General features: G+C 36.5%; 1 protein-coding gene across 2 annotated transcripts in view; it reads left to right on the top strand.

The window, feature by feature from the left end:
* MCTP1 (multiple C2 and transmembrane domain containing 1) overlaps positions 1 to 15,898 on the top strand; it is a 211,652-nt gene that overhangs the window by 104,037 nt on the left and 91,717 nt on the right. For both annotated transcript variants that reach the window (XM_056514365.1, XM_056514366.1), the window contains 5 exons: positions 8,884 to 8,986; positions 11,073 to 11,175; positions 11,523 to 11,624; positions 11,971 to 12,045; positions 13,576 to 13,695. In XM_056514365.1, the coding sequence (XP_056370340.1) occupies positions 8,884 to 8,986; positions 11,073 to 11,175; positions 11,523 to 11,624; positions 11,971 to 12,045; positions 13,576 to 13,695 (503 nt within the window). The remainder of the gene's footprint in view (positions 1 to 8,883; positions 8,987 to 11,072; positions 11,176 to 11,522; positions 11,625 to 11,970; positions 12,046 to 13,575; positions 13,696 to 15,898) is intronic.

The raw sequence follows: 15,898 nt of genomic DNA, 5'->3' as shown, positions 1-15,898 counted from the left end.
TAGTCAGGTATATGTGGGTGGTTGTGGAAGGCTGCTGATTTTGCAAGTCTGCATCTCTTTTACTGGGGCAGATGCATTGCTCCTTTTCATTGTGCCATGAAACAAAATTCAAAATCTCTGCGTTATAATTGATAAAAAGTAGTCTGAGTGGGAAAAGACGTGCCACGGGTTTGATCAATTTCAGCAAAAGTGCTGTGCTTTTAAAGAATAATAGTTAGCAACTCAGATTCATTAGCAGAGCAGAACTCAAGCTCCATAAGATGGCCTGAGTAGAAAATAGCTTGTTTTGTAGTCTTTGGGCTTTAATTAAGATGTGTTCCATTCTAGCCCCCTGGCTCCCTTCTCCCCCTGCCCCCACCCTTCTTGCTGTGTCACAGACCAGTGATCAGACGCTTTCAGATGGTCCAGCCCATGACTTTGACCTTCTGCGAGGTCTTGTGTTCCCTGGGGAACCGTTCAGCTCATGAGGTCTGATTTCACACTTCCAGGATGCCTTGGCTCTCATAACAATGACAGGGAGACAAAGCCCTTTAGAGTGGGCCGCATGGGGACTTGTTTAAATTGGAAACTAGAGAGGAGTCAAGGAACAAGGTTACAGGCTACAGAATAGTGCTTTTAATAAAGAGCTCACAGCTCTGGTTCAGCTCAAAGAGGGCTACCTCTGTACAATTAATTGAGACATTTATCTGGAGCATCTTAGGCCTCCACTTTCTCACAGAATTACGTGATAAATATCAGCTAAGAGGCAAATGAAATGTGCATGAAATGAATTTTTAACACTTTGATTACTGTGTCTTCAGTCTTCATTAAAAGTAAATTTATTTGTTTTTCTGTCCTTATTATTAATCAATTGTCTGTGTTTTTTCTGAGTAGTGTGATTTCAGAACCCCATATTTAGGTTTATTTTCAAAAGCTTTTCAAGGTTTTAGTCCTCTAAAGAAAAGAAACTAAGCATAGAAAATTTGTCAGATTTTTGCTTTCTTCTTTTTTTTTTTTTTTTTTTTTTTTTTTAATATAGTTATATGTCTGGAATTCAGCTTCTCTTCTAACAAAATAAGAAAATTCCATGCTAAAATTTTGATTACAGTACTTGAAAGTAGGATGAAGACACCAAGATGGCTAATTGTGCGGAATGTAAATGTCTTTTCTAAAATCTGTCCTGCTAAATTGTTCTAACATCACATGTGCAAAAATGGTCTTTGAAATGGCTCTTCAAATGCTAGGAAATGTCAGAGTGATGAACACAAACATTAAATTCACAAAGGTATGGAAGCCCATGCGTGTAAAATTGAAGGAATGAATTCAGAGGCCCTTTGGAAATACGGTTCCAAAAGTAATTTGCTCTGTCAATTAGTGCAAACAGATTTCAATATACACTTGAACTATCTCCACAAAGTACAAAAATCCAGTAGATGGGCAGAATTCTATGGTAGGTAAAACATTTCATCAGGTCTTATCATTTAGTCACCTGAAGGCTTTGGTCCAATGTCGTGTACAGCAGTACCAGTTCTAGCATAGTAATGAAAAGAACAGGATTTAAAAGACATTTTTGAAAGATATTTTATTAAAAGATACTTTTGTTAACCATAACATTTATTATACATACAATGAAAGGATGACTTGTGATTAATTATTTTTGTAAGTATTCTATGGAGATGAGTTTAACTTTATTATGGCATTACGCTGACTTGCCTTGTAAGATAGCTCAAGCATTCATGGTCTCAATCTGTTGCAATATGTTTGCATCAGCACAGATAGAGTAGAATTATAATTCCCGTTTTAAAGATGGAAAACTAAGAAAGGTTAACTGACTCAGCTAAGGCAAACAGAGCAATCCTTGTCAAAGGTGGCATTTCGCTTGGGTTCTGTACTTAATCCATTAGATAAGGCAGCTTCTCATGCTATTGAGCCATTCCTCCTGCTGGCCAAAGGTCAGACTGACTGTTCTGCTGCAAGCAGCTGGCTGGCAGGGAGCTTGGAACAACATTAGTGACATTAGTGTCTGCATGAGTGGCACTGCCCCCCAGAGTCATGAACTGGCTGTCTTGTCTTCTAAAACAATAAAGGCCTTTTTTACTGTGGGGACTTAGATCTGTAATGGATAGCCATGGCCAGAGGTAGGAGAGAATCATAATAGCCTATGAAATATTCAAACAATATTTTGGCTTTTATAGCCAAAGTTGGTAGAACTTCTTGAAGTTATGGTTTGAGAGCTTGACTTTTAGATGTGGAAATGGAATTGAAATTCCTTATTAAGTTTTTAAACTGTCCAAAGCATTTTTAGCTCAGTTTGGTAATGTAATGTCATGTCAATAATGCAAGAATTAATATAATATTTAGTTTAGAATAAGGTTAGTGATTTAATGAAAATTGGTTCATGGTCTAGCTAATGATGCAATTGGCTTTTTATCAGTTGTTTTAACTTTATGGACTGTGAAATGGCAAAATTATGAAATTATTTGTTTCTCTGGAGTTATACTGAAGCAATGCATGTTGTCCCTAGCCGTGAGTGAAGTGTCTCTGAAGAACTAACGTTATCTAACCCAATGCTATCTGCTACCCCTTGTGAGTTAATACTTCAGAAGTGCAATAAGTTTCTCAGAGGACAGGCAGATCTGCCATGTGCTGTGTTGCATTAATTCCTAGGAAGAGCCCATAGTAGCCTTAATTAAGAGAGTAAGAGCCTTTCTACAATAGCTGATGGTCTTTATGATTTTTCATTTTCATTCCTACAAGCTGGAATTTCAGTGGTTGACAATAGAGAAGCATGATGTTTATTACTGTACACAAGTGTTTTCTTCCTTTCTAAAACAGAGAATTATCCTACTGCATAAAATACAAATGTTCCATATTTTTGTTTGCTAAAGTCTCCTGTTTTACAATATTAACTGGATCATAAGCAGATGACATGCAGGTTTCTGGAGACAAATGCATGTATTTAATAGGGTTTATAATTAAAAAAAAAAAAAAAAGTCATAGTGGAACTTGTACAAATCATGGCAAGCCAGTTGTTTAAATTTAAGATTTGACAGTTTTTTGTCAAAGAAAAGTCTGCTTTGTATACAAGTGGAGCTAGGAAGTGAGTGTGAAAGTGCAGTTCTATTCAATTTAAGTCTCTATTTAAAAGAAGTGCTGTGTTCCAAAATTAATTTTTGATGGAAAACCATTTGCCAAGAATCAAAAACTTGTATTAGATGATTTTCACCTTGGGGACCATTGAAGGAAGACCTATATAAATTGGCCAGAAATATAAATTATATAATATTGCAATTTGACAGCTCTAACACTCAGATAAAACATGATTAGACAAATAGAAGATCTTTGCATCTGAATTGGTCACGTGTCCTTACCATCTCTTGTGGAAAAGTCGTACTGTTGTAGTTGAATTTGAGATGACACCCAATGGTTTGTTGTTCTAGCTGCCCCCTAGACTGAACAGTTCAGCTCTCTTCCAGCCTGGAAGATGGGCTGCAGTGGTGTGTGTGAGACCAGCCCACCAGCCCGTGACCATCCTGATACAAGGGTTCACAACTCACCTGGTGTGTTTGGTGCTTGCTTGTGAGTACCAGAATAGAGAGCCAGATGAAAGTCCTATGGTGTTTCAACTGATGGAAAGGGCCTTTCCTGAACTTTTCCACTAAAAAACACAGGCTACTTGAGAAGAAAACCCAAAAGCTGAAATTGTGTGGAGATTGAAGATTTGTTGTTTTGATTTTCTAAATATTTTGAGAAGCAGTTAAAGTTTGCTTCAATCAATCACTGTTTAGGTCTCTTTTCCATCATGAAAAAGTGCATTTTATATTTTCTTGCAGGAGAATAATGTTTAGGTGACCAGCCAAAACAGATAATGAAACTGAGCTGCCAACTGACTGATTTGTTTGTGAAGGACTTCCTGGGCTCTGGGGGACTTTGAGTTTTGAAGAAAACAACAACTAACACATCTCTAGTTCCTCATTGCTACCTCTTTTGGAGAGCTGGGGCTGACTTCAGGTTATGGGTGTACAGTTCATTCAGGGACATACAGTAATGCTGAGAAATAAGGTGACAAGTAAAGGACTAATTTAAATTGACATGATGTGCAATGTGAGGGACACAGTGCTGACTGAAGTAAAATACTGTTCTTAGATCTAAGAGAGGTAATCTAAGTTTGTGCTCTGGTCTCGCACTGTCTAAAGACATGGCATAGCACGAACAAGGATATCTGTCAAACTAGATGCAACATGTGGCCTAAAATTCAAAAGCTTCAAAGGTAAAAGTAAAGATAGAATTCAAAAGATAAGTAGGTCTTTTTTCAGTCGTGGCATACATTAAGAAGTAGAACTCCTAGAGTTCATTCTCAGATAGTCTATTTCTGTGATGGTTAAAGGGGGAAAATGGGTGAGGGAGATCTGTCAAGAGAGAAGTTGCTTTTCCTTCCAATTATGCATATTGTGTGAATTAGCAATTTGCTTCTATAATTTCAGGAGCCCTTAGGACTGTACAAGTAGCGACCAAAAAGCATGAGACATTACAGCAAAGGAGTGCATAAATGATATTTGTTTAACTTTGTGTTGAGGTTTTCTGCAGGTTTGATTTCAGTGAGTTTGAAGGTATCCTTTGTTTTTTCTCTACCTGATTTTATCATTAATTTCTGCTATCAGTGATAAGGTGTGATAGCGGTTAGCCCTACTGTGGTCATGGGATACTCAGAATTTTCAGTGTTGGTGTTGGTGCTGCTGGGAGCATGCTTTTAATATGTGCCCTAACAGGTGGTGGTCATCTTATTCTTGTACAGCACTGACCACATGCTTAGGATTCTATTGAGGAGTTTGTTATGGATGTCTGTCTGATCAATAGCTAAATGTCTCTAAAGTAACTGGAACAGTAGCTGGAGGCCTACAGAAAGCACAGAGCACAGATTGCTAGTTGGAAGATCCTCAGACACAGAGAGTGTGATAGAATTTCTTGGTGTATGACAGGTTTTATACAGTTATACACAATAGTTGTGGTTTAGTTTTTAGTGAAAGGCCTTGTCATGACAATATAATATGGAATGATATAACTGAGCATAGGCCGCACAAGACTAATCAGAAAGGCTAAAGGGAGAGCACATACTATTCTGAGCAGGTGTGATTTTTCTCTAAGAAAATGAGGAAAACTATTTCTATATCTCTTGTTTGAAATAGCTAGTCACATTAACTGACAGAAGTTGTCTGAGGCTGCCTTTGTTAGAGGGTATTGTGCTTAAGGTACTTGTTTTGAATAATACAGTGTTCTTGGATCTTTTGGGTTCTCCTTGAAGCCAAGGAGACCTAAGGACATTTTTTACTATTCTAGTGCTCTCTTAAGGCTTTCGTTGGGAATGATCCCATGTTTTTAAACTCTCTTGAAATGCAGCAGGCTGTCGGTGAGCATTAAGATTACAGTTACTCTTTCTAATAATAAAAGCTTGAAAGATGACAGATATGAGTTTCACCAAGCCTTTATGCATTGTTCTGTCTTTCCATTTCTGGATCATGTTCACTTTACTTGGGTTAGTATCCTAATTATGTTTGCACATACCTTATGTTAAGCATGTCAGCAATGAGTGGTGTCTTTCAGAGGCCCAGCTTAGTTATGAGTATTTAAGCATTTGAAAAAAGTGCCCATAGGCAATGCATGAAGATGCTTTTGGGAACTTTGTAGCCAAGTGAATATGATAAAACCAAGATTCCTTAGCAGAGATGTTCAAAGCTGGGAAACTTCTCTTTGTCAGCCATGATATTTGAGCCTTCCCTTGAAAAATGTCATGATATTGCCTCATTCAGATTTGTTCTTGTAGTATTTTCAAATGATAGGAGGAAGGAAGTGTGAAATGTTGACTGTAAGTGAGGGATTTTTTAATTTCTGAAAACCGTTTGTCTTTGGTTTGATCGAGGAGCTCTGTCATTAATGTTACATATTATTGACTGATAGTCATGTAAATCTGTAAGAAGAGTCATTGAAAAAGTGCGTGCCAAGAGGCACAGAAAATAAATAAATGTAGTAAATACCCTCTCTTTGTTTATAGAAGATGGCTTGTATATGATGCAATGTAATTTATTTTGTCTGTGTATCTTTAATAAGCTCAGCTCTCATTGTACCACCATATGCAAATATGATTAATAATACGTTATAAAATGAGATACCATAGTTCACCTGCTGTGTCAGTTTTGCCTTGGTATTTGAACTATCTTCTGGGTGTTTCTTTCTCAAATACTGAAAGCTAAAGAATAATATAAATGTTTTAGATTTCCCATCACCTTCTAGCTTTGTGAAACAGAAGAACCTTGAGATGTGTGGTGCATCCATTTCTACTGACTAATGGATTGAATAATTTTTCAAGAAATTAGGAAACATTCAGCAGCATATGATTTTCTAGAGAAGGTAAACATCAATTAACTGTAATTCACGATGTGTTTAAAACAATTATTCTTTATCATTAAAGTTAATAATATGCACATCAACTCTTGATGTAGTCAAAATCAATACTGCAGTTTGGGAGATGTGGTCCCTGGACAGCTTTGTCCAAGTATTGATTTCATTGTCATTTGTATAAGGTATGAAAAAAATTATATTCCCTAATATCATTAATGTAGCCCCACTAATGTAGCTACTGTAGCTGCTCAGTTTATGGTTTCTAATAATGCATGAAAAAATAATACAGAGTTATTGAAAACATTGAGAAACACAATTGCCTAGTATGCTAGATATAATTGTGGAAGGTCATCCAAAATTTAATATATTTTCGACAGTTTACTGCCAAAGAAAGTCTGGAGAGAAGAGCAAGCCATGAGCACTATGCAACTCAATTGTTCATTTACATCAGACAAAGTTCCCATGGGTCCAGGGAGAAGCAATTTGTTGTTCAGCTTTCTACTTACATGAAAATAATGTGTACACTTGTACTCTGCCAAAGGCAAAGGTTACTCCCTTCACTTACTGGAGAAAATAAAAATATAAAGGCAGGATAGCATGTCTCTGTTTTGTACAGCATTAATAGCAGTTGTCATTACTGACGTAATTTGAAATATGAGTTAAATATTTTAGTCCACAATGCCTCTTTATCAAAAGAGGTCTTCCCACCATGCCCCTCATGTTTTCGTTAGTGTTCTTTCCATCATAGCTGGTCTTCAGGTCTGTCTCACTACACCTCCTTAGCCTTACAGGAAATGTCAGGATTGCCCTGAAATGCTGAAGATACCAATCCCATCACCTTTTGCTTTCTCCCACTTTGGAGCACTACTTTTTCAGACAGCCAAGCTGTTCTTAAACATCAGATTCAGGTGTCTGCTTTTCTTCTTATCCTTTTGTCCTAGTTTAGGCCAAGGATGTGCGAGGCCAGAGCCTGGATCCGTGTGGGCCTGTCTAGGCTGTTACTCTATACACTCAAATCATTCTACTGGTGTGTGGAAGTCAGGGAGTCTCACTTCCAAGATAAAGAGGTCTTGGCTTCTGGTAGAGGAAAACAGGGGCACTGCAGAGGTTCAGCAGCTGTTTTCTCACTTTCTGAGGGAATGTGTGGAGAATCAGGTGGTGGATTGGTGCTGGTCCTGACTGGAAGATTTGTCTAACATTGTGGTTTTTTCATTGTCTTGGTCTTGGGGAGAAAAAGTTTGTGTGCCATTATCTTTCATTGTCTCAGGCTTGTGGGAAAAAAATGTGGTGGAGGGAGTGGTGGTGTGGCACCATCTGTGGAGGTGGTGTGTCAGACTCAGTGAGAATTTTGCATGTATTAACCCTCTCTTATACACTGTTACTGTTCCCTTTCTTATCTCATTGCCTTTTCCAGTAAGTTGTTACCTCAACCCATAATTTCTGCCTTTAGTTTCTCTCACCTGAAGAAGGGGATGGGGAAGAGGGGAGCGGATTAACTTCCTGGTGGGCTAAAACCACAACACCTTTCCAAAACCAAACCTTAAAAGGCTTAGTGTCAATTTCATGTTCTACCCCTAAACTTGCAGTTGTAACCATTTTTCTTATACTTTCCTTAGAATCTAAGTACTGCTTGCCTGCTGTCTTTTGCTGTAAGATGCCTATTTCATATTTAAGGACACACACACACAGACACACACTTGCTTTGCCCATTATTTTTCTTTAAAGGAAAAAAGGACCTCCATATCCATTTCCATTATCCTGCTTCAATTATCTACATAATGCATTTTCAAAGCAGCAACTTCATACTTTCTTCTTTGGTGACTTTCATGCTGAGGGACCTCTTTGTAAATATATCCAAAACTACTTTTTTGTGCTTTAAAGTATAATAAAATATCAACCATGTTTGCCTTTCTGCTGTGCTGAGACTACAGCCTGTCATTCCAGCCCATACCATCTCATTCTATAATTGTACTTGCCCACTTGTGTTAGGCTTTTATATGAGGCTGTCTTTTTGATTTTGGGGAGAGGATTTGTACAGCATGAAACATAATACAGCAAAATAGTCTTTGGATAATTTTCATAGGTGCTGTGTTGTTACAAATAATACAGGATAATACATTTCCTTCTTATAAAAATACTCTCATTATGTTATCTTTAAAGTCAATGGAGAATTGGTACCATTGAAGTAAAGTTCTCTTCGCTGTCTCAAAAGGGTGCTTGGCAACTTTTAAGAACATGCTGTGTTTCATCAGAAAAGTCTATATGGTGGTTTTTTTCCCCCTCCCCCCCTTTTTTTAAAGGCAAAAGAATTGTTCTTTTAGCTGAGAATGTTAATAGATTATGGACATGAGTAGTGTGTTATGAATATCTCAAATATAGTGCCATTACAGTGAAGCTCAGAAAATGAGAAACAACCCCCACAAACTTGTTTTTATTTACATTTTTATTTTTATTGCTCATCATGTGTTTTCCTAGTTTGTAAAATTTGTTCCTAATTTTCTCCTACAGGTAAAAGTGACCCATTTTGTGTAGTTGAATTGAACAATGACAGACTGCTGACACATACTGTCTACAGGAACCTCAATCCAGAATGGAACAAAATCTTCACATTGTAGGTGTTTGGATTTAGGTGGGGGGAATGGATGGGCAATGGGTTTTGGGTAGTTTTTTTGGAGGTGAGGATGTTGGAGAGAGAGCAGAAATACTAGTTCTAAAGAAGAATAGTGATGACATACTGATATTTATTAACTAAACATCCAAATATGTTTTGAGGATTAAAAACATGAAAAAAATTGGAGAAGTGTTATCATTTTAAATGTAAAAATGCCAGGTCTGTTTCTTGGAAGCCAGGTATGAGTAATACTGTGCACAGCAGATTTCTCTTAGGTTCAGCAGGGGTCTCAAGGCCCAGATCCCGGGGGATGGATTTACCCCTGAAGTTTTGACTGGGGGAAAGAAAGATACCGTGAATATGATCTTCATTCAAATGTGGTTATTAACAGTAAAAAACATTAGATAACTACATAAAGTTAGAAATTCTAGATGCATTTATATTTCTCTGAATTGTGCTGAAATACTTTCCACTTCTTGTTTCCATTTAGCAGCTGCACTTCTCACAATACCATCTAGTATCATTCTAGGACAATCCAGCTGTTGGGTAAAATGCAGTCTAAAACAATTTATTGGGAAATGATGTGATTGGTTCTTTTATCCTTGTGTTATTTTGAAAACAGTTAAAGGCTTTGACAAAATAGGAAAAAGATCTTCCACAGACAAAATGTCCTTGTTGTTTGCCTTGCTCGATTGCTTTTTTTCCCTCCCTTCTCTCCATCTGACTGTAATGTGACACCAATGAGTAGAAAAAACTGATCATTGCAGGTCTCACTGCTGCTGAAATCAATAACAATCCTGTGCAAAAACAGTAGAGGCTTTCGTTTTGTGTACACTTACTTCACTTTATCGTACATGAAAATGCCCTTAATCTCAAAACTCAGCATGATTTAGTTTTTGTTTTCCCCTCTAGATTTGTCATTCATATATCATATATTTAGCATCCACAGGTTTTCTTGACCTGCAGTGAGCTCTCAGAAATGAATTCAGAACAAAAGAAAAAAAATCTCACAGTAGTTGTACTTTTCAACAGCTTATTATAGTAGTTCTCATTTCTATATCTGCAAAACCATGCTGAATTGTTTATTAATATAGTTTTAATTATTTACCAATGAAGCCAATAACTAATCACCCTCTACTGCACAAGGAATTGCCTAAATTTGTAGAGGACAAAGGACTAATCAGAAGTTGAATAGAAAAACCTCTAAAGGCTTTCAAAACTTTCCTTCTATGTACATTTATCCTCAGATTTCTTAATTAATTTTTGGGCTAGCAATCCCTCACCTGGAGGAATGTATTTTACTGAAGTTGAACTGCTTTGCTTGAATTTGTATTTCCTGGATCAGCCATTTAATCAAACATGAGTTCTCTCAAATATTTTTTTTATTTAAATAAGGAATATTGTTCTTCACCAAAAAGTTTATAATGTACAGTGATGTTTCCTGTGCATGGCAATGGAGTTTTTAATAGCTTGCATTCTTTTTTCTTCAATTGTACCCGAGAGGTGCATTGTTCCATATTGTTTGTTCTTTATTTGCTGTAATTTGTTGTATATTTGTAATTAAATGAGGATTTCAGAAACAAAGAAATCCTTGTTCTTAGTGTAAGGATATTCTCTTGTAGCTTGTAATTATTTCCATTTAGAAACCTACAAGTTTCACTGTATTTGCAGTAAGAATTGCCACAAGTGTTTAAGAGTAGCTTTTAAAAGCTCTCTGTCCTTCTGCTAGAGGTTGTAAATCCCCCAGTGCTGCTCCTTGCAAGTCATGCAGTGCAAACCCCAGGTAGGAGATTTAAAGCAACATCCTTCAGAAAACACCTGCTGGAAGAGCCTTGCAGAGAGAGAAAGACTGGTAGCTGCAGCCCCTAGAAAGTATTTTGGTTATAAAAAGCCTTGCAGAGAGAGAGAGTAATCATCACAGCCCTTAGAAAGCATTTTGGTTATATGCAGAGACGTCTCATTTGCTTAAGCTCAGTTCTCCTCCATGGCTTGGAAAAATAGACTGTGCTAACCTTTTACAGTTTTGTCCTCAGTACCTGCTGGTGTAAGTGACTTCTTTCTTCTGTGTGCACTTCTCTCTTTGTAGCAATATAAAGGACATCCACTCAGTGCTTGAAGTGACAGTTTACGACGAAGACCGCGATCGAAGTGCTGACTTTCTAGGCAAAGTTGCTATACCATTGCTGTCTGTAAGCTTCATTCACCTGACATACTGCTCTGAATTTTTCCTGCTGAAGGGGGGAAAGAGGAAAAAAAAATAAATAAAAATTTGCAGCTCTGAGTCTGTCATTTCTCAACCAAGGTCTGTAATAAGAACACTAAAATTTTAACATACTCTATTCACGGCCATGTTGAATCCCATGATAGTTAATTTTTCCTGACAGACTCGGTCCTGGTAATGAACAGGTACTTGTCAGACTTGCCACAGTTGTTTTGGGTTCTCTGTCAGTTTCAGCAGCTGGGGGTCAGGGGTCACCGGGGGGGTGTATTCAGCGGAGACCGCAAGACAGACGGCTGTCATGTCCTTTTCCTGCAGATTCAAAATGGTGAACAGAAAGCCTACGTCTTGAAAAACAAGCAGCTGACAGGGCCAACAAAGGGGGTCATCTATCTTGAAATAGATGTGATTTTTAATGCTGTAAGTCTTAACTTTGGGTTTTTTTGTACTGCTAAAGAGTTCAGTTTCATGAAAGCTTTTGTTCCTGATTTGTAGAGAATTTCTGTCATTCCTCATTTTCTCTAAGCCTTGATGTATACTACAGAATACTCCTCTGCCTCTGCTTGGCACACCCACTCTTTTTGTTGCTGCTGCTGCTGCTATTGCTGCTAATGTACAGAGCAGCAACTCTTGTCTCTGTGTGTGCTTGTGTGTCCTGAGCTTGGCAGCCATGACTTTGAAACTTGGTAAATTTTGCGAATCGAAGCCTCTGTTATTAGTGAGGAGCAAGTAAACTTGGAATACTGACATGCATTTTAATGCATAGGTGAAAGCCAGCATACGAACCTTAATGCCCAAAGAACAGAAGTACATTGAAGAGGAAGACAGACTGTCTAAACAGGTAAAGAGTAAGGAAACACTAATCCCTTCTAAAATCCTTAATATCAAGTGTGCACATTCAAGTATCTGGTATCATACTGCTGAGAGTAAAGAATAACATTTTCATTACATGTTTACAAAAGAATATGATAGGTTGAGAAGTCAGAAACAAAATACATGGGTTTAATGTGTCTCCTCTATAAATTGCTGCCTAATTTCCATTAAATACATGAATAAGAACACAGTTGAAACCATCAGGTTTCGCACATATCAGATTATTACACAGGTGCATGTAAAATAAGTCTTGCATAAATTTTTGCTGTTAACTTTGACCCAAAAGTTCTCCATTTGTTGCAGGGTAAAGAGTCAGCATTCTTTTAGCCAAATTTCAAAGAAGTTACTTGAGTGAGGTTTGAATCAAAGGTGAAAGCCGACTAAAACTCTTTGGAATCCCAGGAATAGGAAATGTCTCGACTCTTTCTTTTTTCTCTGGATGTTTTTGCTACAAACTTTAATGCTTTGGTAAAAATTTATTTAAACACACATATTTTTCTGCACTCAAACTACTTTGGACTCAGTTTTTCAACAAATGTTTTATCTTGTAGGGAAAGAATTGGTTGGAATATGGGAACAAGATTTTTGTTGTTTTCGGTGAAAAGTCTAAGGTCTCAGAACTGTTTTTTTGTTTCTGAAAGCTTGTAGACTTGAGCATGGTTTAATTTACCTGCTGGATAAATTTTATATCAGTTTGTGACTTAGTTCATAAAAAAAATTTCAAGAGGCAAAATATTTCTCTATTTGCAATTTTGAGTATTGCAGTTACTAAAGCTGCATTTTGCACTACTATTCCAACAAAGAAGCAACAAAGCCTTACTCAAGGTTCATTCTTCTTCCCACTTTCGTAAATGAAAATGGCATTGTGACTTTTGCAGATGGCAGGAGGAGAGACCATTTTCTATGTGTCTCAGTACACAAATCGTTAACTGGTTTGTTCACTTTTTGTGGTAAAGTGTGTTGCCATTTCAGAGGATTTAAGTACATTTTCCTGAATCAAAACCCAGAGTTGTTATGTCTTACATACATGTAATTTGAAAGTATATAGATTCTTTTGGTAAATACTTAAAACAATGCTTTCAAAATGCATCAAAGCAGGCAAATTTGTTAAAAATGTTAAATGGTGCAGATATCTTAATTATATTAGAGCAGTAGTTTTGCAGATTTCAGGTTAGTGTCCTGCAGCATCTTTTTATTAAAAACGGCCAGCAATTGTTAAGAAAGGCTTAATGAAACTGAAATCTAATTAACACAATAATTTGTGGAATTTTGCAAGTGACTTTTTAATGTTGAATTTCGAGTTACATTCAACAAATAGTGATTGACACAATTAGCAAATTCTCTTAGGTTTTAAACTAACTTGCTCAATTTGTGAGCTAGAGAGCTTACTATTTTCACATCCTTCACCCAAATTGAGAATGACTGTATTGTTAGCATGAGCTTCTTATGAAACTTTTTGAGGTTTTGAAATATTTTCACTCTTTCATCTTTTTAACAGCTGCTGTTAAGGAACTTCATCCGGATGAAGCATTGTATCATGGCACTCGTTACTGCTGTTTGCTATGTTAGCAGTTGTTTTGACTGGGATTCTCCACCAAGAAGTCTAGCTGCTTTTTTGGTATGATCTTCTTTATACTATTTTTAATCATCCCAGTATTTTTGTTCTAGACTAAGAGACAATGCTGTGTAGATTGGTGGTTTCTTTTAATTTATTTTAAAAGCTTGAATTAAGATGATACCATAAGTCATGTTTATTCAGTTTTTTAAAAAAGTAATTAAGTTTAAAATGTCACACAAACAAGATAGAGTGGTATTTTTAAAATTTATAGTAGTACATTTATATAGAAAAGTAATTGATTGTATAAGTTACAAGCAGGCAATCCACATCAAACAGTCAGTGAACTATGCATAATATATTTTAAGCTTCTCACAAAATTGCTTCCATTAAATTTTGTTTGGTTCCCTTCCATATTGAATAATGACTCTTAAAGTATTTTTGATTATTTTTTATTCAAAGGTGTTGTTCATAGATAAAAAAAAATCACCAAAATAAAACAAACTCCACTTTAAAACCATAAATACAAACAAAATAGTACCTTTTAGGCAGCAAGCTCTGGTCATAGTTTTTGGTGAATGGTTTTAAGTGAATTTGTTTTTAGTATTTAAACAAAATTTCTGTTTCTTCATGAACATTATCTTCATTAATTTTAACCTTTATTTTTCTGTTAAATTTTTAAAATTCCAAGCAGAATTGTAGATTGCATTGTGTTACCCAGATAAATAGCACTTTATTTTTAAAATCCTAAGAGCTGCAATCAAGACCATTATTGTTTTATTAGAGTGTAGAAATGTATGCATGGACATACCTTCTGGAATTTCCAAGTTTATTAAATCGGCTGAAATACTGAGATTAGGAGCCTCTCCACTATGAATTATGAACAGGGAAGGGTTTTGGTTTTACTGTGAATAATTATAGACATCATCTGATGACAGTACTTTTTACTTGGTTGCCTGGAGGTCAGGTGCCTCAAATCTGGAGAAATCAAACCAGGCATTGGAGCTGGCTGTGCAGTAGAATGGGGTAGTTGGGTGTGTCACAAAGTCAGGCTGTTTTGCAGAAAGTTTCTTCTAGCAGGGCTCCATTTGTACCATGTTTCTTGTTAAGCCCCCTTGTGCCTGTCAAGGATGGCTGTTGGTCTTTGGTTGCCATCTTTGCTGGGAGTACAGGAGATTCATGTGCTGTCCAAAGAGTCAGGGGGTTGTACTTTTGCTGATGTCTGTAGTAATGACACGGTGTGCAAAGATTAAACATGCTCGCTACTGTTTGATGTAAAAATGTGATCTATCATTTTGGTTAGAAGTTATCAACACTTCATAGGGAAATGCAGGTTTCAACATTAAACTCAAATGTTCGTATTGCTATTTCTGCTTCAGTTAATAAGTATTTATCACCCTAAGTCAGATTTTAATGAGGATGTAGAACACTCAGCTGTTGGCAGTGGAAGAAAGGAAAATGGGAAGATATCCTAATCTTTGGGCAAATTGATTTTTTTTCCCCATTGCACACTGCTGTGGCCATGGAAGGAGTGGTGTTGCTGTTAAACTGTAATTATTTCTGGTCATAGAAAAAAAATCAGTGTCATAATAAGTAGTGGTGGTAGTAATATGGAAAACAGAATTTGAGTAGGGAGGTCAATATCAGTATATGTTATTATTATAGTTACAGTGTATTGCAGTAGAAATACGTTCCTGATTATATTTTCATAGATATATTCATATTTTTCATACATATCTATATAGAGAGACATATATATCAAAAATCTGATTTTCTTGATTTTTCTTATGGTATTTGTTTTTCTATATGGGTGTTGCAGTAGATTTTTATGTTTACATCAGTGATATGATAGTACAAATTCTGTTCTGCATCCCGAAAGCATCCTGTGCTTTTCGACCTGATGTTATTCTCTCCAAGGATCAAGTCATTCCTCTGTCAGGCAAAAAAAGTTTTTGCTGGCCAAGTTGAATATATGTGAACTTTTATCATAATTATAAACTTTGGATTTAGGTGGTTTCTGGACTTTCGTAAGCTATTGAAATCTCAAGAGTGATCCACTTCCTTGTATTATGGTGAATTATACTTGCATTAAGGTTACATTTGAATTTAATAGAGTCTATAAAATAAGTGTACATATATGTTTCATTTTCTCTTCACTATTATACAAATTATATCTCCTCTTGAACTTGTCTTCTAGAGGCTAGAAAATGTCACAGTGAAATGTCACTTCCAGAAAGACGATGAGAAGCAGGCTGTTCTGGAGGTT

The sequence above is a fragment of the Oenanthe melanoleuca genome, chromosome Z (assembly GCF_029582105.1).
Source record: "Oenanthe melanoleuca isolate GR-GAL-2019-014 chromosome Z, OMel1.0, whole genome shotgun sequence".
Taxonomy (NCBI): domain Eukaryota; kingdom Metazoa; phylum Chordata; class Aves; order Passeriformes; family Muscicapidae; genus Oenanthe; species Oenanthe melanoleuca.
This window is presented reverse-complemented; position numbering and strand designations above follow the sequence as displayed.